Below are 25,413 nucleotides of genomic sequence, written 5' to 3'. Positions count from 1 at the left end.
TGGGGTGGCTGAGGACACGTTTGGCATTTCACAGGGGCGAGGAAGGACAAGCAGCCATATCCATGGAGGAGGTGGAACAGGGCAATGCCAGCACCTGCAGAGTGAGGAGGTGTCCAGAGCCCCTGAGATGGCCTCAGGAAAAAGGTGCTTGCCATAGAGGCATCAAAGAGAGGCAGAGCTTTGGGACTTTTGAGGTAACAGCAGCTGCCCTACCAAAGGAAGGAGGGAAAGCTGAGGTGCCATTTCTGACAGAACATGGGCAGCATTCCCCTGAGGCACTGCCCTGTCTTCCCGCCTTTTCTCCTCACAGGCCCCCGGAAGATGCCAACCCCCAGCCTGCAGCTGGGCCGGCTGCAGGTGCCTTCCCTTCAGTCTGAGGTAAAAATCACTCGAGCAGCTGCACCTGAGCCCGTGTCGGCTGGAACTGCCCTGCACCCCTCCAGGTGTTTGGCTCTGGGCTTGGTTCAGAGGTGGTTTTCCAGTTCCTGACCGAGCATGGTTGTGGATATAGAACAGCGGGTGGTGGCCAGGCCAGGTCTCCACATGCCCTTCGTTGCTGAGCACTTGACTCGCACACCTCCCTGCAGCAGCCATGCCGTGCAAACCAGTGCCACAGCCCCATGGAGCAGCAGCACCGAGCCTTTGCCAGTGTTTAGCAGCTTCAGTACCTGGCTCTCAGTTATCAGCAGACATGCCAGCACATGAGAGCTTTCCAGCTCAAAGGGAAAAGGGCACAAACACAGTGAAATTTTGCTCTTACATTTACCACAGTGCAAAAGGGTTTAGTTATGGTATGCCTGTGTGCATCCCACAGACAGAGGCAGGTTTCACCATCTCTTTCTATCTTTCCATTCCATAATGGCGGCAAAATATTTTCCTCACAAGGATGCAGCGAACCTTCATTTGTTAGTATTTATTGCAGCTATCAAGCTGAACATACTGAGTCAAACACCCTTCTTGCTGGCTGGCAGTTTCATGTTTTTTCCTTTACATGGTAATAGTGTTTTAGGAACAGTTTCTCTTCTGCAAGAAATTTCACATTGCTGTGACTCCTTGGACTTTGTTACACATTTTTGAGTCAGCAGCGCAGTCTGTCAGAAGGGAAGTCTATGACTTATTCTACTGTATATAGTGTCCTTGCAAAAAGAAAAATGCAATAGGGGCAGTCTTGTCAATTTCCTCCCATTTTCTTTGTTGCTATAGTTTGAGAAAAGGCAAATATTTATTCTTTTCTAATTGTAGATCTTTTTCCCTCACAAAGGTGGCCCTGGCTCTGGCAAAGGTAGCCAATGTGAACAGTTAGCCAAGAAATACGGATTTACTCACCTGTCCGCTGGTGACCTTCTCCAAAATGAGTTATCATCATTGTCAGAGAGAAGTAAATTGATCAAAGACATCATGGAATGTGGTGAACCTGTGCCTGGCGTAAGCAACAATTTTATTTTGGGTCATTGTGGTTAAACAAAGGCAGAAGGAGGTAGATTGTCTACAAGGGTGCAATTAAGAGACTAGAGCTGATGATTCCTATTTAAGTAAAATTAATCTGCAACTTGGCAGAGAAATTTCCTCATTGCCAGATCTGCACTCCTTTCCCTTTTCTATGCCAGTAGGTCTTTACGTTTCAGACTCCCCTAGGCAATAAATCAGTTCTGAAATACAGTGAGACAGATGCTGCGCTGTGCATTGCCAAGTGTAAGAATAAGTACAGGAAACATAAACTTTATGTCCATTTTATAGCTTCACATTTCAGATTCAGTGCTGCTCCTCCTGGCAGCTATTCTAATTCACAGTACCTGCAGCGCTTCCCTGCAGAGCTGGCTGACATCCCAGAGCAGGTGGACTGCAGTTTAATGGAGACTACGAAGACAGAATGTGTTGTCCTCAGCTGGACTTGACTCTTGCATGGCAGGTCCACAGCCCCAGCTCTTGGTAGGACCTTCAGCAAGTGCAGCTAGATTGTAGGATGTGTTTGTTAATGAAAGATACAGTGAAGTGCTGCTCAGGGGAAACTAAAAGCTATGCTGAGGCTTGATTTTGATTGCTTTGCTCTTCAGTGTGTTTGGTCCAATTAGGTCTCTTATCACTTCTCATGTAATATAATTGTATAAATGACATAATGACATAGCAAAATGGAATCAGATTGGAAAACGCTGCAGCAGTACTCCAGAGTTTCACAGATATTAACGTTGATTTTGAAACTCTGAAATGTTCCCAGCCGTCTATAGGACACTTTGGGAACTCTTGGTGGGTTGCAAAACTAGATTACTGTAGCATAGCTGGTCCTGGGAGGAGAAAAAGTAGGGTACCCTGCTACCTGCAGAACAAGAAAAACACCTGCATTCACAGGACCTGATTTTAGCTAAACAAGGCAGTTCTCAAGGGTGTAGGACTAAAGTCAATCTTTCTTATTAATTAACCATTTAACTCCCTTTCTTTCCAATGCAGGGTATTGTCATAGAGCTACTGAAGGAAGCCATGGTTTCCAAGTTAGGGGACACAAGAGGATTTCTGATCGATGGGTTTCCCCGGGAGCTGAAAGAAGCAGAAGAGTTTGAAAACAAGGTGACCATACAATCATAATGCTGTTAATAACTCCTATTAAGATAAGACTGTACTTCTGATGCTGCTCGAGTCCTCATCTTCAGCTGATTGCAACGGGGACTTGTAAAGAGCCAATCCAGAAGCCTTGTGCTGCTGATCACTGAAACTTTGGTACCCCATCACTATAGCAGCTGCAGCTATCACCCTCACACAGACTGTAATGCCAGGAGAAGTAAAGGCTGATTTTGCTCAAATTTAATATAAACGGGGAACAATTCAGATTTAGTGGAAAGTACCATTTTTAGAATCAGTTTCCTAATTCTAGTGGGTGGCTGCTTTACTTCTCATGAAAATCTCATCCACCACTATTTGATGTGGGTTCATGAACGCATGTATCTTCACAGTTAGCATCTCTTACCATTGGGCTGGCTGAAGCTTGCTGCCACTTTGAAACAGCAAAACACAGAAGAAATTTTTCTGTGGCATAGCCATGAAAAGAGCTTTTTGCAAGTGACTGCGTGGCAGTTCAGAGAGTTATCAATTTCCTCAGTATGTGCTAAGACCCACTGGGAAGTCTCAGCTGTACATTTCTCAATCTGCATAAAATACTGTGTACAAGCCCCATGAATGAATTTGCCAGGGTTCCGGAGAAACAGTGAAGTAGGAGAAGTAGTTAAGTATATATTCTATCATATTACACTCCACAAACGTCCTATGCAGGTTTGAAAGGTAGTAAAACTTTAATGAATCATCTGTTTTCTCCCTGAGCCTTTAGCTATTTTATTTAGTTGATTACCACAAAAGCCTTAGCAAGATTTAGGCATCGGAAGCTGGACAAAATAATGGGCAATAGGATTTTCTATAGAAGCCATTCACATAAATGTTGATATATCAGTTCTTTTACTAAAATGTTGCAGACCGTTAAAAAGACATTGGAGATTTCTTTCATTTTGTATAGAAGCATTATTTCAACAGTGCTGCTTTTCTGGTAGGCATATGTGTCATGTCCCGTGAGCACTGGTGTGTGCTATGAAGTAGGACGTGGAGATCAGGGTGTCCCAGACTGAGGCATTGCCAGGCAAACAAGGCTTGATGCACCCAGTGCAAAAGCAGAGCCCCTTTCAGTTCCCATAGACACTGTAGCAGCAGAAGATCCTGTTGTCCTGAGCTGCCTTTGACACTGGGAATAAAATACAAGGACCCCAAGTGATAATTTTGAATGTGCAAAGTCATCCTTCTTGTATCCATGTATCCACTTCAGTTTTCTCTTGGCTGGCTGTGAGCTGCTCAGTAAGTCTGGGAAGTTTTTGTAAATGAGTCATTACTGAGATAATGCTTTGCAGTTCTCAGTAAAGGGCAAGGAGAAGTTCTTCCTACACTATAATTGAATGAAAAGAGGTGAACATCAGGCTCTGTTAATTAATGGCAGCAAAGTGCAAATGAATAATGCTACACATCTACATGATGAGTAAAAAGCATTATAATTGTTAACAAAGAGCTGTTCTATTTAGAAGACATCGGGAACAGTGCTTATTCTTAAAAGCCTGACAGCCCTAAATAGAAATAGCTAAGCAGAAACAGCTTATTTTCCAGCCAGTTTGCCCAATTCCTTTCTATGATATAATTGTACTTTTACCTAGCCATAATTCTAGAGAAGCAGGTGTCTCTGTTCCCTCCTCGGTCTTTCTGCTAGGTGAGAAGTAGAAAACAGTATTAAATTATAAGTTCCAAATCACCAGGTGGAAGATACCCAGTAAGACAGAGTAAAGACCCAATACATTAGATTTGTTTGGCTTCCTGGAGATGTCTCCACAGCATGCATTATTTAAACTAAATTGTGTCAGGAAAAACAGTAATTTAAAAAAAAACCCAAAACAACACAGTAGTAAAAATTACTGTAATATCTGAAAGGGGCATTACTTTAACTTTTTGTAATTTTTAACTGGGAAGAATGACATTTCTGTAAAGTTTTGAATTCCAGAGAAAAGCAACAATAAAGCTTTTAAGAGAATAACATAGGCTTTTCAAAAGCAAATGAGACCCAGTCTATCAAACAAGATACTATATCTGATCCTACCAGTCCATAGACTCCTTCATATCCTCATTGTAAATTGATGATATAACTGATGAAAGGAATCAATCCTCATTTATTCTGTTATGATTTAGAACAGACCATGGAATTCCTCATGTGGAGCTGAGAGGAAATAACTTCTCACCATCCTAGTCAAATTACACAAAAAGGACACTTGTTTCCATCATTGATTAAACCCATCTTTTTAAACTTAATAACCTAAATCTCTTGCACGGTTAAAACTGCCTTGTTGGCCTTTTTAGTCGCAATATCCAATACTGATGTTGCCAATAGCATTAATGTTTTCTGAGATTTGCGGAAAAAATCGGTGGATAAAGGCCTGTCATTGAAGCGTGTGACACTATCCCTTGGCTTCAGCTGCCTCTTAGAATGTCATTAAGGTAATAGAAAGGTCAACATAATCCAGATGTCCCTAGTCCAATGCACAAGGCCTAACATGGAATATTTACCTTCAGAATATTTCTTGCTTTAAGGACTGTCAACAAGGTGGCAATGGCAATTTCCGTGTATCAGTCATTCAGACTTTCTTTGCTGCAGCCATGGTAAAAGTATGAATTTCTAATGGTCACTACTGTGAAGAACAGTCATCTTTTCTCAAGACATCTCACGTTTTCCTAAAAGCTATTCTCCAAATCTCTGCTAGAAAGGAAAGGAATGAGAAAAAAAACTGAGACCATTACTGACGGATTTAATAAATAACTGCATGCAAAAAAAAATTACATTACTTTGATCCTGTAACACCTTTGTTTTATTTAATAGAGTGGAGTTTATCCCTTTAGATGCAGCCCAACAGTTGTTGCTCAGACAAAACCTTGTGTCAGAGAGAGCTGTGCCGAGCAGGGTGCATAACAGAGTATGTTGCAAGATTTATGCTAAATTATATGCATATTTTTCAGCATCTTGGGAAAAGAACGTTGGGGATTTGTGCTCAGAACTTTTGGCTCTCTCCTAAATTATTATAAGGAACGCTTTGCTCTTTCTTGCTGGTTCTTTTTCACCCATAAAGTACTGCAATATCTACTAACAAATGTAGATAGAGACAATTATTTACCATTTTTGCCAAGGCCTGCCTGGGAATAAAGATAAATAAATCCGTATTTATTTTCTTTCTAGAAAAGGGCAGACTCTCCCTTATGACTAGTTTGGCACTAGGCAAAAAGTACTAACTTGTGGGCTTCTCATAGAATTTGGAAATTACTCACCGATTTGAAAATGCAGAGGAATATATCACTGCCTTTATGCCATGGCTAGTAATGATAGAGAGCTACACTGCAAACATGGACATAAAACAGTGTGTGACATAAAGTAATTTACAGGATGTGAAGTATGTCCAATAAGAAGCATTTGATGTCCCTGAGCCCCTCTGTTGCTACTCACTTCCATTTCAACTGGGCAGGCTTTAATTTGGATATTGCCTTGTGTTGCCTCTCGAAATGTTAAGCTATAGTTTACCACACCCTGAATGAAAATATACATTTCACAGGTTGAACAAAGCAAAGGCTAGAAAATTAATTGTGCCAAGCATTCCACGAGTCCAGTGCTGCTTGCATCAAGCTTTTATCAAACAATTGCAAATAACAAATAAATTGACCATCTTCAGTCCAATAGCCAGAATTTTTCATATTGTATCTCTTCTGCTCTGTGTGTGTAGAGCCCGGTCAAGCACATTCTTGAGCCTGAATACTGGGATCTCTAAGTGCTGCTGCAATGAGAGGTTGTTGTTAATAAGCATAATTTCTGCACAGACAAATATGAGAGTAATTTGCTAATACAGTCCTTGATAGCTCTTTCGGTAGCATTTCTTTATCTAAACGCAATCCGATTTACCATGCCAGTGGTCTGAATGCTTATTGGTTTTGTCTCTAGATTGGGGAACCAAAACTTGTGTTCTGCCTGGACTGCTCTGCAGAAACCATGAGCAGTCGCCTCCTGACGAGGAATCAGAGCAGTCAGAGCTCTGATAACGCCGATACCATCAAGGAAGGAATCGAAAGCTATTACCAAGCATCAAAACCTGTGATTGCATACTACGAAAGGAAGAAACAGTTATGCAAGGTAAATTGCTTGACCTTTTGAATTAAATAGTTGCTTTTTACTTCCATTATATGAGCGAAATTTAGAAAATACTGACATGACACCATTTATGAGCTGTATTAGTTTCTGCACTTTCCAGTTTGTTCTTGTCTTGCTCTTCCCTTGTTTCTTTGCAACTTCTACAGATTTCTGAGTTCCACAGTACAGACAGATTTATCGTGAGTCTGAGAACATACCCTGAATCACTACCTCACCTGTATAGAATCTCTTATTACACATTAATGTTGGAAAGCTTTGCTTTGAGTGTTGGAATTTATTTCTGTAGTGAGGCTTTCAGAATTATGATCAAAGATTATGTTAATCCAATGCCCTTTGGTTAAATTTACAAAACTGACAGTGTATATCCTGAAATAAAACACACCTGCACACAAGAAACATCTTTCTGCTGAAATAAATTATATAGTTACATTAATTTCAATGAATTAGCTCATTTTATACATGCTGAGGATGTTATATTTAAAGCATTCTTTTTATTCTCTAATCAATACTTCACAGAGAAACAAGAAAAAATGCATCAGTGCAATTAACTGATACATATCCTGGCACATCTGTAAACTCATTCACATGGGATGCTTGTATTTCTTTTTATATATTTCTCTGCTCTGTCATGGCCAACTATCGCTTATGCTCAGCTACAAAAAGATCTGCTCCTACTGATTCTTCTTGTCCTAAAAGGGAAATAATCCACAAACAGTTTCTGGAAATATTGTGGGAGCTTTTTTTCTAGAGGTTGTAGCAAACATTTAAATCACATCATCGCAAACCTTTCTCCTCTGCAAAGTTCCTGAAAAGAGAAACATGGAGCTAATTTATTCACCCGTGTCCTGACCTCAGAGCAGAGTAAATGACATAGTCCTGAGAAAAATGATACTCGAAGGGAGGGTCCTGTTCTGGATCCTTTGCTGACCCCACAATAAATGCACAGAAGGTGAACACTGTAGAGTGGCGAAAAAATAATCCGCAATTACTCTTCTTTTTTAAGCTTAGGGACTATTCTCTGGTTTTGTTTGTATTTTCTTCGATGAGCTACTTTGCCAAAATTGCAAGGATGTGTCTAATTAAGAATTCAGTACAATACACAATCCACAACACATTGTGATGCAAAGGAAGACAGTTCTCTGTAGCTCTAAGATCTTATTCCAGTGAGCTGTGCCTACCACCGCATTTCCCTTTTTGAAGCATCAGGGAAGTGACAGCCCCAAAGAGAATTAAACTACACTAAATACTTTCACACAGATTGTGCATTCATGGTCTGCCTTATTTCACTTGATGTGGACTCTCCGTGCCCTTCCTTAATGCCTCTGCTGCAAGTTTCTGCTCCGTTGCAATCTATGCAGTGGCAAAACACACAATCTTTTCCTGAAAGCTTATAGCTCATTAGCTCCTGAAGGGACTTGCCCAGTCTGTGGGTCAGAACTGAGTACATGGTTTGCACTCTTGTGTCATTCGTTTCTTGGGGAACTGACATTGTGTGTTTGCATGATAGAAAATATTCATGCATTGCTTCAACAGTGCTTATAGCGTTTTTCATACAGCGTCTGTACTTGCCTCTGATTAATGTAGGTGTTCAACCTACTTCCATCTTCTGGGTGGAACCGTTGAGGTATGAAAGCTCTGTAAAATCAGCTTCATAAACATCATCATGTAAAATGTCCTTTAAAGGTTGAAAAACATGTTCTGTTTTTCTTGAACACAGGTACTCTGCATTGAAATGTCTACCTTGCCCACTTTTTACCAAACTGATAAAACACACATCTGCTATTAAAGACATGATTCCATTATGGATTTCAGTGAAGTAGGGAGATGCTCCTCCCCAGCCCTTATGGCATAGACAAGTACACCTTTAGTTATTTCTCGACATTTAGACAACACCGGCAAAATACTCATCAGGGGCAGGCACTTAAAATTAATGCTCCCCGGCTGCCCTTGGCACCCTCAGCCAGGCTCGGGTCCAACCTGCAGCCCGGGTGCCCGTACAGCAAGGACCAGATGCAAATGTGATTTTCATACAAGAAGGATGCTAATGTTTTATTGTTCGTGGGTGAGAGAAGCGATTTTTTAAAAATTAAGTGTTGTTGAACAGTTGCAGGAATCTATTTTAAAGTTTACACCTGCAGTCAAAGCAGAAAAGTAGGTCTGAGAACTTTTTTGCACAGGGTAATTGACTTCAGTAGCTATTCTGACCCAAATATTCCTCTATCAGTTCTGCAGTGGACAGTGCTGGAATAAACAAACAAACAAAGCAATAAACAAAACCAAAACAAAAAAGAAAACATTCCGTTTTGGAAATGCATTAAATACTGTGAAACAAAGTCATTTCTTTTCTGGAAGGAATGCTTGTTTAGGAAATTTTTCTAGGCAATTTTCCTGGGGGAGTGAACTCGAAATGTTGAATCATGCATTCTGACTTGGTTAATGACACAACTCAGTGCCTGGCAGAGTGAGTGGCATGGTGCCAGTGCCCAGCCCTGCTCGGAGCAGGACATTGGACTAGATGACTCGCTGAGGTTCTTTCCAGTCTGTTTTATTATCCTGTACATGCACGTCTTAATATGCGTACATTATTTGGCTCAGCAATTTGAAGAACAAAGACAACCAGTTAAGACTTGGTCAAGAGCTATTTTGAAACAAAGAAAAGGAGGTAACACAAAATGTGTTAACTGTTAGCTATGTGGGAAATTAAGAGAAAACAGAGATTTAGGTTTACAGTTTTAAAACTCTTTTAGTGCTGAATATGTTTAAGCTGCATGTGTTGAAGGAAGTGGAGAGTAAGGGGGAAGATTGCAATTCCCAGGACACGAGGTTGGTTTCTTATTTATAGCAACATATTTTACAGACTGCTAAGCACTGACATTAGCAGTCACTCTGATGTTCTCTGGCTGAAGAAAGGAAATTCAGGTGGAAAGCAGAAAAACTACCAGTAATACTTCTGACTGCAATTTTATTTGTGTGTGGGCTAGGCTGAAATAGCCCTTGTTTTTTATTTGTAATGTCATAAACAAATAGAACTGCATGTTTCCTAACCATTTCAGGCAAAGCCACCAAAGTTATTTTGCAAGTCGATACGAAGATAAAATAAATTATCAGCTTTCATGGATTTTTAAAAATAATCCATGGCCCTTCATGTAACTACAGACCAGGAGTTTGTGGACTCTTCCTCAGGCAAAGCTGATGCGATCCAATAGCTTAAGGGAAGGGATGTCTTACCTGAAGGTGCTGTTTGCAGATCCAGATCAGCCTGATGGCCATAGCATCTGAAGAGAAGCTATTGAAGACAGGAAGAGAAGAAGGCTCTACAAGAATCTTCAGTGGCCACCTTCTGGAGAGCTTTTCCTGCCCAGGCCTGGTTTTTTCAGCAGAAGGCCCATGGGAGCTTCATGACCTTTGAAATTCCGGCCATGGACTTTCTTAAGAATTCAGAGGAGTGGATGTTGAGATTCCAAGAGGAGTATTAGAGTCTAAATCCCACCCCATGGAGACTCAGCATTAACCTTTTCTAGCCAACTTACTGGAATGCATGATTAAGCGCCACTAATAATTCCAGGCGAAGTAGTATTTAATTGTATATGGGATGATGTCTTGTAGGGTTTAACCGTAGAGCTCAGTCCCTGCTGTGCCACTGAGAAGAAAAGAATAATTTTTAAATAGACTTTTTGAAAAGAAAATAGCTTTGGCATATTGGTATTTTTTCTTTTGCCATTTTATGTGTATTTAGGGGTGGTCAAAGTTCTCCACAGACTGAGAACAGCACATGGCAACAGTGGTATCTGTTTAACTTGTCCCATCCAGCCTCAGAGTTTTCAGTCCTGAAACAGGCAGATTAAATACGCAAATGTACAATTCAGTCCTGGGCATAAGGGCAGCGGGAGGCCTGGTGTGGGAATTAGATGCTGGATCAGCACTCAGTGGAGGAGGAACTGAGCTGTCACACCATATCAAGGTGTGCTGGAGACTACATTGTCAAATTAGCTTCCTCATTCTCTGCATGGATGGAGGGAGCCAACTAAACACAGTAGAGATGGAAAACGTCAAGTCTGACCTACCTTCCTCTGCAGTCGTTTGGAATTCGGTGTGTGCTTTACTTGCACAGAAGAGACAAAGGAATATGGTTGTAACGGCATTCCCATTTTAATCAATGCGTGGCTAAATGTAAATACTTTTAAATATATGGCACTCTGTCAATTGAGAGGAAAGGAAGAAAAAAACCTGATTGCTTTTACTATCTGACTCATCCTTTAAACCTTTTTTCGAGTGACAGCATGTAGGAGGGTAATAAGTAATAGAGAAGTGCAATACATGGGTAGTCAAGCAACACAAACCTGACCCTCCTTAGCTACTAACATAGGACACCTAGCTGGTACCTTAAATACAAGTTCTCTAGTCAAAGTCATCTGAGGAAAAGGGGCATGAGTATTAACAAATGAAGTAGGCAGTTCCGAGCACAGGATTTTCAAGGATGTCCAAAAATCCTTCACCATTTCAGACCACAAGATATGGAAGCGGAGCATACAAAGTAGTTTCCTTTTCCTTTTTTCTTGTTTTCTCACACTGGTGTTCTACCATTTCTTTCTCAAATCAGTTGAAGTCACATGCTGGGTAAGCACTAGTTACTCAATTCTTACCACAAACACATTCCATAACTATTACGAAAGAATGAGTGACCATCCACGCTCTCACATCCTTCCATGTCTGAGCCTTCTCATGCTGATCGCCTGTTGGAAGTTTCCCTGTGAAGGGGCAGATGTGGACTCTTCCCTTCAGAGAAGGGATAATCAGTGGTGGTAGCGATAGCAGGTGTGTCATTTATTTCTGTCTTTTGAAAGGTTGTCAGAGAATCACTAACCCCAGCAGGTGGGGAACAAAGGAACAAGTGTCTCCGTGTCACCCCCTCAGTGGCTTGTGACCCATTGGATGAGACACCAGTCTGGAAAGATACATCAGAAACACTAGTGGGGGATTATAGATAAACCACAGCAGTAAATTCATGCCAAACGTGAGCAGGTATTGGGCCAGCATGCTTCCCCTGGATCTCCAGATAGGTTGATCCATTGCTCTGAGAACCAGGTCTCAGATTGGTTTTTAACACTCCTTTTAATGACACAGATACAAATGTTAGTGACAACACAGCTGAACTTGACTGACCTTCAATAAGAAGCTTCTAACTGGTGAGTTCTAAATCCCCAAACCTACAATAAAGGGAGGTTTGATGACAGACAATTTAATTGGCTGATTTTAATGCCAAAAGGAGCAACATTGCACTGTGGAGATGATGATTCTGGTCATTTTTCATATGGGCTTATTACATTTCCTTGTATTTGAAGTTACCCGGAGCCATAGTGGCATTTCAAAACTGGAAGCACTATGGAAAACTGTATCTGGATCTTGCTTTTATGAGACAGTAGCCTTGAATAACCTTGAAAACAGTCCTAATTTATGAGATTTGTTATAATCTGAGAGAATTTTCTTTCCTGGAGCTGCAGAGAGCGTCATTGAATTACTGTGATACTAGCTGTGAATTATTGTCACATTAAGTTAGTTTTGTGCCATGACTCTAAGTTAGTTTTATGAATTGGACCTTTGCTATTTAGGAGGCCAGCATGGGAAGCACTGGGGCTGTCATTAGTCACGCTCATCCATATTTTACTGTGACTGTTAGGAAGGCGGCGTCCCAGACGGTCATAAAGGGTGGCAGTTTCCACACTCACAAACCCAATTCTTCATCACAACTGCCTGGCTCTGGACCTGAGCATTAGTCCCAGTTCTAGCAGAGGTCGCTGAACAGCCAACGGCAGTCAGCTGTGCTGATTAGGTTAGAGCAGTTATCCAGCGCAGATGTATTTATGGAGTAAAGAGAGAATAAAAATACGTATTATGACAAAGAGAGCTTTGAAATGGCTGTGGCCTTCACCCTGTGTGAAGTATATTTCCTGTGGGATAGGCATGTTAAAATATGTCTTGGCAGTTGAGACGGACAAAACAAGCTCCTCTATAGCAGCTGAGATGGGAGTTGCTGGTTTTATTCTAGCTGGAGAAGGTAGGCATTTGGTCCAGAACGGTCCACTGTTCCCCTTTTCTCTTTGCTACTCGTAAGTAACCCCCTCCTAAACCCTTTGTTTCAGTGGCACAGAGCTGCTGAAAGACACGCAGCCCTTGGTGGAGAAGTGCCTTCCTAAGGCACCACCTGCTGCTTCACAACAGGGCAGCGAGTCTAAGAGGACAGGACCCGCTCAAGCCCGGCTCCTTCCAGGTTGGCCAGGTCGGTCATTTCCAGGGCTGGAGCTGCTGTGTGTGGAGGGGACGGGATGGGGGCACCAGCAGGTCCAACGGGGTGCAATGAGGGACCAAACTTTGCAGCATCTGTGGATGCCACCGAATGCGAAACCGAATTGCGGGGTGTGAATGCAGTCACTGGCTGGATCTCTGCGAGGAGCAGCTGCTGCCTCCCACACGAGGCTCAGCACCGACGGACTTCAGTGTACGCAGAGTGCAGTCAGACTGTAGAGGCGCTGGCTCCAAGCCAGCACCGCGTCTGAGAAGAATTTCATGGCCTATTTCAAAATCATTTTGAGTTTGAAACTCCTTTTATTCTCCTGCAGAACAAAGACATGGTGGAAAGCGTGATGGCCAGGAACGTCCCGTTCAAACATTACAATTTCTGGCATCCTGGTCAGCAACTTGGAGTTGAAAATGCTGCACATAGTTCAGAAAAACAGGCTTTAGCAAAGCTGTCACGGGTCCAGTTAAATGTGCGCAGACTCCATGGTACACGTGCACGAAGGACTAAGTGTGGAGAAGCAGAGATGAAGCTTTTGAGTGGAGAATCGAGGCTCTCACCAGGTAGTTGAGAGGAACTGAATAATCATCAGATGCCATCTGCGCATCTTCTGTCACTGCTGCAAAGGCAAAGGACAGACCTCCTCGGTACTCACTGCATGGGACGGACGTGAAACTCATTGCTCAGAAAAGCTTGGTTTACATTTTCTAGGGAACACACACAAGTATTACTAGCTACAAACATCATTTCTTTTTGCTAAAATGCAGCTCTTTCTTCCTCAGCATAAGAGAATAAACTGGTCTTGCTTTTCTGGAAGTCCAGTCATGAAAAGTAACTTGAAGCCTTGACAATCTCTGGCCAAAAACAGAATCTTTGAGATGATAAAGATTTCTTCAGTGAAAGTGAGTTCTCGCACAACAAAACCAGTGCCACTGTGAAATATGCGTGGCCCAAACGTCGTCGTAAAACCAGAACCAAGTCACCAAGCTTGAAATGCGAATGCGTGGAAACACGTAACGGTGCGAAGTTACTGCCGTTCAAAAGCTTTGAGGTCAGACACAGCATTACGTGCTCTGACACTTTCCATGACGAGAAACAAATTAATTAGTACTATTCATCTCATTAACGGTACAATAGCAGTTATTGTTAGATTTGGAAAGGAGGGTATTAAATGTTAAACTGGAAACTGCCCTGTGTATCAAAGGTGTAATTTAACGTGAGTACTTCAGAGAAAGAGCTTAAGCTCCCTCATTGGATTAATGTACTTCGCTCCAGATGATGGAGCCTCCAGAATCTTCTCACAAAAATCTGTGGAAACACAGTGAGTAATTTGGTTTATGGAAGCTGCTCCTCTACATTAGAATGCTTGTCACATGAAACAGAATAACTTATATTTTATGCTGGACCAGTCTGTTTGTGGCAATGTTTAGATTGTGAGATAGTTACTTGTAACTTAATGGGAACTGCTGTGTTTTGCTTGCTTCACAGGTTGATGCAGAAGGAACACAGGAGGATGTTTTTCTGGAAGTCTGCGGGACAATTGACTCTTTTCTGAAAAAGGAGGAGGCAGCATTTTCGTTTTCAACAGAAACGCAGTGACGGTTCACGCACAGCCTGACCTCACGTGCGCCCGAGCGGCGTGACTGAAATGCTGCTCAGAGCAATACTGCTTGCTTGAGAGTATCTGGAATTTGTGCATGTGGTACGTTATTTTAGATGAAATCGTTCTTCTCTGTTCTGACAACACGCTCAACAGAGGGTGGTCTGTGTGCTAAACTCTACACTAACAACAGCCTATCGTTGTATTGGTTGGTTGCTCTTCCCGGGTTTAAAGCAGCATGGTGAGTGAGCAGCAGCTCTGGTTTGTACTTCACCAGCTCTTTTTGATGTCAGCACTGAGCTCTTCAACCACACCACTCATCATTTAGCATGATAAGGTTACTGCAGACACGGTCCCCATTGGGTATTATTTGCTTTTAATTACCACTATTGATTCTTGTGGTATCACTTAGCTTGTTCGTGGGGTTTAGCGACTAAAATCTGTTCTGTTACACGCAGCTTTAAGACAGCTGGAATTAGTCAAGGTAAAAGGCAAAATAAACTTTCCACGTGTCCCCAGAACACTGTTACAAGCAGCAGAAAAACTAGTGGAAGGTGAAGATACGGTCGAATGTTGTGGAAGCGCGTCAAGCCTTTACTGCAGAGCAGCCACCATTTCCGAGACAGCCTTGTCTTCTGCTGGGAATTGTAGGATGTTATAAATTACGACCTCCCAGTTTCGTGAGCTGAGTTGAAAACGATGTGTTGTACAGTTTAATGTGTAATCCAGTAATTATCCATATTAGCAGCTTTGCTATATGAAGTCTACATATAAACTTGACCGTGAGCCAGAATGTATGAAGATGTCTTTAAATCATTCTTTGGAAGTACTTCAAATGCAAAATTCAGATCATCATCTGTTGTCTTGTACTGGCGTTGCCAAAACTTGGGGGAGGGGGGAAGGAAAATGTTGGGGGTTATTTGATTCGTATTGCCTGCATCTTTAGTGAGCCGTTTACCCATAACGTCTGCAAAAAAGTCTGTAAAAATCATATCATATTTCCATTAATTAACCAAAATATTGTGGAGTTTCTTTGGTATTCTGCTAGCTAAATAAAAGCTCGTTTGACATGCCTGTAAAGTAATTGCATCCTCTTACTGGAACTACTGGATGAATTCACAATTGAATTGGGTTGCATGATTGCTTTCCCTGTCAAAGTTGTACTTTATGCAGCAGATTTGTATTTTTAAAGTTACCTTTCTTGGAATGAAGACATAATGCAAATAAACCATGTACAAAAATGAGGAGTAATGATTTCTGTTACAGTATACGTGGATTTAATCTTTTTTAAAGCACAGTACATGACTTGCAAATATAGCTCAAATCCGCATGCTTACAGAGTATGTCCCTTTCTCCCATCAGGACAGATGCTTCCGTGGCATTTGCCCTGTAAATGCGAATTCAATGATTTTTTAAGGGACTGGTTTAGATATGTTATCCCTCGTATCCTGGATGTTCCTTCTCTGCTGGCTCCTTCCATAGCCTGCATTTTACCTCTGATGCTCTAGGAGATGTTTCTCCAGCTGCAGCCCAGCGCCACTGAGTGACCGGTAACATCTGCAGTGCAACAGCTTTATGGGAGAGACGTTCAGAACGCACCGGCTTGGGCAGGGAGGAGTTTCTAAACCGAGCCTTGCAGAACCAGCAGCTGTCTGGTGTCGTGTTTAAACAATAAATAAACCTGGAGTTACCATGAAGTTGCAAATTCATCTGGGTAGTTTTTCTGGAGTATTTTTTATTACTTTTCATTACAATATAAGTTAAAAAGTGTGGAGTATCGTACTTGTGTGGGATGGGAGCAAAGGCAACAATCAGCTGCTACGTGTTTGTTGGGTTTTTTTTAAATCAAATGACAAAACTTATTTAACATACAGTTTCAGTTTAATTTTTCTTTCTGCTTCTTCTGGTCTTTTCTGTGGAATGAAACGAAAATATTCCCATGCTTGATTTGGTGTATGTGCATTAGATCTCTATTTGCATATGTTCATTATGTATGCAAGAGAAATAGCTGTATACGCATGCATCTGGAAATATAAATATTTATACATATTCAATAAAAAAAAGGACTTATCCGAGACTCTTCCTTCTTGGGTGATCCAGACTTAAAACTCTCCTTCTGCTTCCAATCTCATTCAACTTAGACCATGGCTTTGTGTTCTAAACCGAATATTTGCACTTAATCATATCTTCACTAATGTACTTTTGTTGTGTTTTTCCAGTGATTTTTTCAGGATATCAACAGAAAACAAAGACTCCCACAGATCTCTCCCCAATAACACACTTGCATCAGCTCTGGCTTCCTACACGCAGCGTGGACCATGCGGGGAGCACATTCTGATTGTATGAGGCCCCTCAGAGCAGCAGCTTTCCCAACTAAAATACATATGTGAATTTTTGCGCTGTATTTTCTTCAGGTTTATTACATTGATCTGAGTATACTAGATACACGAGATATGTTTACTTATGATACTTGCTCAGTCGTTTAGTAACTGTCCTGTATTACCTTCTACGTAGATTAAATGCTTAAATTTGTTTTTTTCTGAAGCAAAAAATGGCTACACCCACATTTATTGCCAAACTTAATCCTGATCACTTTATAATTTAAGCTATTAGTGCGGCCAGCCAATTATCCTTCTTATTGCCATCTTTGAAAGTCAAGTTAGTTTCTTTCCTAGCTAATTACTCCGAGTAGTCAAGTTTCAAAGCAACTGGACGCCTATTACAGTTAAGAAATAATCGAGTGCTCCTGAATCACAAGCTATACATTTCAATAGAAAATATATTAACTAAAATATGTTACAATAATTACAAAGCTTCTCAGACAATGGTATACAGCGTACCAAGGCTACTGGAACCTGCATTTTCTGCCATCTGCGAGAGAACAGTCTGTAGGGTACGAGAGAACTAAAGCGCCAATCCTGCACAAGGCGAAGCGCGTTTTAGGAGGCGCAGGGCACCGGCCATTCCCAGGGAGGCGCTGGGCATCTTGCAGGGCTGCACAGTGAATGTTTGTATGATGTATTAAAACGTCCTTTGAATGTTTTCCATCTCGGTTAGAAAAGAACTACACAGAAAGGAAGTCACAGCAAGCATTCTATATATAAACAGACTGTATCCACATAGTTTATTTCTCACAGTTCTCCTGACAATTGAACATTATTTAAGAACATACTGTATACACAGATAAGAAGAAACATACAAAATGTTTTAAATGATGCACAACAAAATCCAGCAGTATAAAAGAATGCATGTGAACCCTTGCTCACTGCTCAGGCTAAATTTAATCACCGTTTAAATAGTAATAAAAATACAATCTTTCATGGATCTTGTGCAGACTACAAAAGAGGAAAAATTATTACCATATATATGATTTATATTAGGCAGTTTTCTTTGATGAGTTGCACTAACAACTCCAAATACAGAGGCAGAAGGCTGTGTATTTTATCTTAAAGGAGTTAATGTTGAGTATTAGAGACTTTACACAGTTACTACCACTGGCACTTTTCACCATATTTTGTACACATCACATGATCATCTTATATAACATTACATTTAAAAAATATATCTGAGTGACAATTTTATAACATTCACACACCATGAGCTGGTTAAGGAAGCAATGCCACAGTTGCCCCCTGTAGTGCTTCACTGTTAGTCAATAGAGTTCATCGTGGTTTCATACAAAAATAAAAAACCATAAAATTAAAACAAACAAATTGAAAGTCAATGTGATTAAGCAGCTCCAATTTAATAAAGGCCTGTAACCAACCTTCGCTGAGACAGTGAGTATTTTTTAGAGTACATCCTAGAAGCCAACACTGTCCTTGGTTAAACCCTTGCCTAAAGAAGTCAGTTACTGTGCTGAAAACTAGTTCACAACAAAACTGCAAGCTACTAAACTGGTTTTATATAAATACTTCATCTCCTCTGGATCTCATTATAGCCGAGTTCTTCAAAGCCTTTGGAATTTACTCTATCTGTAATGTGTGCTCTCATTTCTGGCTCACCCTTTTGTATGTTTGTCTTGTGTGTTTAGATTCACCACCTAAAAATGACTAATGTGGTGAAAAGAAAAGTCTCCCAGTGAAACCTTCCGCACACTAGGAATGTTCAGCTGCTGCTCAGTGATCTAGAACCATGACAGCTCAAAGCTGTAGTTTGACAAGTACACCCAGGAAGCTGTCATGCTGTGAGCGACATTTCAGGGAAAGCAGAGTCTTTCCAAAATGTGCACAGGATTAACAATGGTGCCATTGTTACTTTTCAAAGAGGATAGTAAAGCCCAAGATGGTAGATCTGCTTCCCATGTCATCTATTTGCTGGAAAGTAGTTTGGGTCAAGATAATTGTAACTGGTGCCCTGGGACATGCAGTAGTCTCTGTCTAAAAATGTCTCTGCTCTGTAAATAGGTTCTAACTGATGATCTTCCTTATGAATCTCTGTTTCATGCAGACTGCAAGGGAAAGAAAGAGATAAGTTTAAAAGTCAAATCTCATCTTTAACTCAGAAACAGTGATTCATAGCTAATTTGATACAATTAATTCGTAGAGTATAATCTCCCCCACTATTGAACAGTATCAAACCTAGCTGTGCACTCTAGTAAGAATAAAACTAACATCACCCGTCCAGAAAACGCTTACAAAATTTCTCTCCCACAAATACATGCCAAAGTATCTTCCGCTCCACCCAACACAGGAGAGGTGTCCTATGCCGGAGCAAAGATTTCCAGCTTACACAGCAATGAAGCCACATCGAGACATTCAAGCTAACCACAAATAGCAAGTAGAAGCATATACTGCTCACCAGTCCGAACAAGAATCGCAGAAATCCAAGGACATTTCTTGAGGGCAGTCTTGGCAGTGCCACCGAACACCCTGGATAGGTTCAATTCCACAGTTATCACACTGTGAAGCAAAGGGAAGAGCACTGAAAAGACAGCAACTCAGATCACTTACGTTAATAACAGTATACACCAATACACCCTACGGAAAGGCACGCACGTAGGTCCATTACTCCAGCCCACGCAGCTGAATTCTTCTCATCAAATCCCATAATGTATTCACGGACAAAGAAGCCTTGAGGACTGATCAGTCTTTTGCTTTGTGTCCCACTCCCCAGACACTCCATGTTGCCATTATCCTCCTGCTCGACAGAAGCAGAGCCAGTCCTGCCTGCAGCCACTGCCTCTCTCGCATGGCTGTAAGAACTGCTGTCACACAATACACGAACGTAGTTTCTACAGCTTAAGTCCAACCGTATGAAATGTCTAAATACAGATGCACTTCCCACAGCAGAAGAAAGTGGTAAGACTAGACCAGTAGAGCCGGCTGGCAGGCTGTTGATGGGCTGCAGATCAGGACGTGACAGGTTCAACTGATGTGCTTTCAAACTCAGGAAATACAATAACACATTATAGGTGGGCTGGGACGAAGGGCCGGGTGGCTGGGAAGGAAGCGGGACAACGTGTCTGGGGAAGGGAACAGAAGTCTACAGCTGAAGCCAAGCAAGAAGACAAGAACTAATCCCCTGAGAAGAATCAGGGACAACACAAGAGCAGGTAAGTGCAAGAAGAGTGCGGCATGAAGAGGAGGAAACAAGGTACAAACACAACGCCAGGACTGCGTGAAAAGTTCATGATGGTAACGAAGAGGGGCAGAAATGCAAAAAAACTTTTGCTAAAAAAAGGGAACCCGTAAATGGGACGTTTCAAAAATCTGAACCATGAAGAGACAGGATTGAAAGGGAAAAATTAATGTGGGAAACAAGCCTGTGCTCCCATATCTCATCCACCTTTGGATCCTGAAGTTCCCTCTCGGCATCTGTGAAACCCACTCCCACAGCATCTCAGTCCTGGCCACAACTAATCCACTGGGGGTTACAAACACCTTCCAAACACATTTGGCACGGCTGCATCCCGTCCCTCCACAGGCGGCTTCAGAGTTGCAGCGCAGATAATGAGGAGGGACTAAGCACAGTCGGAGCTCTTCTCTGAAAGTATCATGTTCAGTATAATGCTAAATACTTTAAAAAAATAAAAATTAAAAACTGGTTCCGGCTATCTCAATTTGAGAACAAAGGTAGTGGCTTGACCTTAATTTCTGTGCTCCAGCTTCCCTCTCCCCCGTGAAACAGAAATAATAACCATGCCTTTCATTTCCTAAGGGGAAAAAAAAAGTAGTTGCAAAGTGCTCTGACATTATAGCAATGAAAGCCATAAAAAGCCCACAAGGGATTCGATAATTCAATATTCAAAGTAGAGTTTGAATAATGTGCAGTAAATGAGGCTGAAGGCCACGCAGAACCAAAAGTGCTCGGAACGGCTGCTGATGAGGTGAGCTGTGTCCAGCCTGTGCCGAGCGAGGCGGCATCCGGGGGGAAATAGTATCTAATCATGGAATCGCGTAGATTACTATAATGCATAGCAAAATCACATTCAGATTGCAAAGAAACTTCCAGACTTTGAATGCTCAACACTGCACAATGGCAATTTACTTTTCAGAGTAATTTTATGCAGAAAAAGCAACTGGTTTGTTACCTAGATGCCTGGTCTGTGTGAGCAGAGCTTTGATTTTTTTGGGGAAAGCAAATGCTAACTTAAACCCAACCAAAAAACCAAACACACAAAGCTAACGTAAAGTAAAAAGCGCTTTGGTGGTCTAACAACATGATTAAGTCTGTCAATGTCCACTAACAAGGCTGTCTTAATTTTCCTAGCCATTTTGAACTCAACTTTAAACTCAGTATCTTTGCACCCCTATAAAAATGGGTGTTAAAAATAAATCTAGCTGTGTACCACTAAACACGGTGAGGAAACTGTTCCAACACAGCAACCGGTCACACAGAAAATGCCTCGCAAACCAGAAAATATAATTTAGAAAATGCCTTGTCTTTCATGTCACCCGTTAGTGGTTGATACCAGGACAACACACAAGTTTGACTTAATGTTTATTTTCTTAATTTCACGTAAACATTGTTTGGTGTCCTTGCTTCAGCTTCTGCAAGTTATTACTTGAAAGGATTAGGAAGTTGCTACAAAGCAAAAAGGTTCTTCATCTATTACTGTTTTCATTCAAAATCTTTGTCCCTTTGGCCTTAGGGGGAGGCAAAATGACTCCAAATTCATACTTGAACAATTCTCATCAATTATTCCTTGTCAAAACAGAGTGTGGTATCAAATGGAACGCTATAATGATTTAACATGGCTCTGGCGTGGTATCTTCATACAAATGGGGAAAAGACAGTATGCTTAGTAATTTTCATATAATATCAGTATTTGGTGAAACTTGAGCTATTGGAAAGAGTGAATTACTTGGGTTGGCTTTTTATTTTAAAGATGAGGGAAAGCAGACACTGTGTGCAGGAACTCAGGAACCAAACTTGCTATATTAAATGAAGCCTTTTCAGTTAATTCAAACCATGTTATCTTTGAAAATGTCTACAATGCTTTGAGTAACAGAAGAATATCCCTGACACTTACCTTGAATCCCACATGCTGCACGAATCCACTCTCTGCATGCATCTGCTGGAGTTTCTGTTTCTTCAATTTTTTAAACTCTAACAGTTCTTTGTATTCAGGTAACTCTCGGTATGTTAATGGAATACTTTCTTCATCCTGTTAAAAAAAATGAGAACCATCCCTTTACTTTAGGAATGTAATAACTAGTAAGACATATATTCCATAAATCACTACGTATGATCAATAATCTTTGAGAAAATGCAGACGATATATTCTAAGAAACATAGTGAGAAACTATTTTTAAAAACATCGCACAAAAGAGAGCACAGAGTTAACTCAGATTGTGGGTTGTATTACTTATACTTCATTATTTGCACCAGAATAAAAAGAATCCATTCTCCTACAAACAAGTTTCTGTAGTAAAAAGGAGTGAGCAGTGCCTGACTTTAAATTCCTAGTTCTTTTCTTACCCTAGATGCCTAACTGCAATTTGCTTGTACATATACTGTGTGCACAACAGCAGCTGCAGAAGACTTCATTTAAGACAAAGCTAGTTTATTTGGGTTTTAAATACCTGGCAACAGATATACTTGAGAACTGAAATTTCAGGTCAGTTTTATCAAGCTAATGGATCTTTCTCTTTGCTTTTTGTGGCCTGCTATGGAATGACACTCTTCTAAGAATAGTTATAATCACTACTCTGAAGTGATTTTTTCAAAGCTGTGAAGAAGATAAAACCAAACGACACCCCAAAACATTTTACAGTTTTTAGAATTTTGGCACAAACAGACTTCTAAAAGACCCATAAATCAAGACAGTACCAAGCTTCCAATATACGTATTTTTTTACTTGAAGACAGTCAATCTTAACAGTATTAACCTCTCACCTTTACCTGTAAGAATAAAAAGTGACGCGAACCACCATTCCATGACTGGAAGAGCAGAAGTGTCAGAGTTATCCAATGCTTTCATCCCTTTACTTCATGCTCTCTTAATTGCTTAAGAAAATAGGGCGCTGTGTTCCCTAAATTATGAAGAAGTTTGTCCTCCTACAGGCAAGCGCACAACTTGCCCAGAGGTTTTCAAAGCATGCCTCTCTCTTTTTAAAGAAACGCACTGTTTCTCTTTTCTCTCATCCAGTTTTCTTCAACAAAGGTTGAGGACTTCTATGTTACGAGAAGCCAGAAGCTCCCATTCCAATTCAGATGCCTGTTTCAAGACAGTTCTTTAATTGTAGCTACTGTAGTTGGGAGATGTCAGCCGTTCTCAAACATGACAAGGCTTCATTGACACAGAGCCGTTTGCACACTCTATACTGATAGGAATGTTCGGTTATGGGAATCAACTACAAGACAGCAATCAAATTATTCCACACACATAATTTCAATTTCTTTTTACAAATCCATGAAGATTAAAGAATCTGTATTATTTAGTAAGTTTATTAAAGGAAGTGAGCGAAAGAGTGTTCAGTTTCTAAGGGCACTATCAATTATTTAACTGCAATTAAGAACCTATGTAATGGACTAGATGGCAAATGTTCAGAAAAATCGAGGTTAGATGACATGATTAAATTGTGTGGTGATAAGCTACGTTCTCTTAATATAAAACAGGGATTCACCTTCCATGCAAATCTTAAAAGATTTTCAGAGAAAAAGTGTCTGGCTGAAAATAACGCTATATTGAATAAACTGCTCTAATAGCTCCCCCTGTGGATGATTCGCTCTGGAATAGGAAGTAGTTGTATTCTAGACTACGCAGAAAATAAAGTAATCATAACTGAAAGTAAATTCATGTTCCTTGGGAATAACTCATTTATACTGCAACACTTTTTCAGGAATGGTTATGCCAGTCGAGCTGACTGGTAAAATCCAGGCAAAATCTTTTTGTCTCCACAAGGGAACAGCACCTGGTACTTCCAGTAAAAGGAACTCAAAGAAAACCTTTCCTTCAATTCTCTTGCTACACTGAGTCTCTTCTCCACCATGCTGATGCAAAGTGGTTTTTCCCAAGACAGCCACTATCACTAAAAGACAGGACCTTTAACACTAGAATAGAATCGTGTGCATTCGTTTCCAATATAATTCGTGATCTCTTTTTCTTCCAAATTGCTTCTGTTTTGCACTGATAATGGGGATCTTTTGGGTAATTGAGTTCACCTGTGTCTTTCTACATTACTGTAAGGAGAAATATACCCCTCTGGAAATGTTGCACTACTGAAGAAAGGAAGGGGCAGGGGGGAAGAAAGGGCACAATTCCCTCATTATCACTGCAAAGAAGTAAACCAGCAACTTCTACCCAAATTAAAATAAATCCCAGTTGATTTATGGTGCCCATATTAGGACACCATAGCAAAACCAAAATGTTTCAGGAAAATATTCAGAACAGTTAGAAAATATGCATCTAAACAATACAGAACAAAAGAATGTTGGCTCAAAACCAGTTCCATTGATATAAAGAACAGTATCCTGCATCTCTTCTAATATGCATTCTTCTTTCCAGGTCTTTTAAGGTTCTTACTGGAATATGCAAAGTTATCAGGAATGTCATAAATGAACCAAAAGACCATCAGAGAGAGAACACAAAACATGAGTGAAGATGGGATTTAAGACTGAGTAATAGATGAGCAAATTAAATAATTTAAGGAAGATGATGCGGTGTATGTAAAAGAGTCAGTAAAGGAAATGAATAGACTTCTACTGGGTGGCCTTAATACTTGTGTTACACAACAAGATCTTCCCACACAGGACGTCAATAGGCTCACAAAAAAAATCCACAACAAACCAACAAAAAAACCCAAAAAATCTTGTCCAGCATCCTAGTGGTGGGATGTCGTCCCTCTATACGGAAGTGGGAATTACATGTGTCTGAACTCTTGCACTATTATTGCGTGTGGTAAATTAGGGAAGCGGAACGCTACGAGATGTAATAATACGTTTGGTTATGGTGTCTACCAGAATTTGCCTGTAAAAACACACATATTTGCTTCTTGGTTGACAACTCAGTCTGTTCACGCTTTGAAGGGGATTTAAAAATAGACCCGTAATCAATTCAGCCAGTGAAGGAAGACAAAAAGCAATTATGCCAATGATATTCAAATTTTACCAGGGCTCTAATAAAATACATCTTTAACCAGAATCGTAACTACATGGTGTACATGATTTTGAAACCGATCTCATGTCAGATCACTTTTTTAAATATACAACTAAAACTTCTTAGAGCTGTTTCAGGACAAAACTTCTTTTACGTACTTGCTTCTCATTTGGTTTAAATTTTCTGCAATTGGAGGCCTTTATGTTAATGATGTGTTTATAATTCAAAATGCATCTTACAACAATTTAATACTTACTTGATGATGTTTAT

General features: G+C 40.7%; 2 protein-coding genes across 10 annotated transcripts in view; one reads left to right on the top strand and one right to left on the bottom strand.

The window, feature by feature from the left end:
* AK5 (adenylate kinase 5) overlaps nt 1–15,845 on the top strand; it is a 90,522-nt gene extending 74,677 nt beyond the window's left edge. The window contains exons 11-14 of one of the 2 annotated variants that reach the window (XM_065071262.1): nt 1,262–1,425; nt 2,446–2,562; nt 6,500–6,688; nt 14,490–15,845. In XM_065071262.1, coding sequence (XP_064927334.1) covers nt 1,262–1,425; nt 2,446–2,562; nt 6,500–6,688; nt 14,490–14,600 — 581 coding nt within the window. In that variant the 3' untranslated portion in view covers nt 14,601–15,845. Of the gene's footprint in view, nt 1–1,261; nt 1,426–2,445; nt 2,563–6,499; nt 6,689–9,953; nt 10,396–14,489 lie in introns of those variants that run through there. The other variant, XM_065071261.1, reaches the window with a different exon arrangement.
* Nucleotides 15,846–17,693: 1,848 nt separating this feature from the next.
* Nucleotides 17,694–25,413, bottom strand: part of ZZZ3 (zinc finger ZZ-type containing 3) — a 56,738-nt gene continuing 49,018 nt past the window's right edge. For all 8 annotated transcript variants that reach the window (XM_065071256.1, XM_065071253.1, XM_065071258.1 and 5 more), the window contains exons 11-13: nt 22,076–22,210; nt 19,402–19,502; nt 17,694–19,051 (exon numbers count right to left, since the gene is read on the bottom strand). In XM_065071256.1, the coding sequence (XP_064927328.1) occupies nt 18,907–19,051; nt 19,402–19,502; nt 22,076–22,210 (381 nt within the window). In that variant the 3' untranslated portion in view covers nt 17,694–18,906. The remainder of the gene's footprint in view (nt 19,052–19,401; nt 19,503–22,075; nt 22,211–25,413) is intronic.

Source organism: Columba livia, chromosome 8, assembly GCF_036013475.1.
Source record: "Columba livia isolate bColLiv1 breed racing homer chromosome 8, bColLiv1.pat.W.v2, whole genome shotgun sequence".
In the NCBI taxonomy this organism is placed as follows: Eukaryota; Metazoa; Chordata; class Aves; order Columbiformes; family Columbidae; genus Columba; species Columba livia.
Note: the sequence above shows the minus strand (reverse complement) of the source record. Positions and strands in the feature narration are given on the sequence as shown.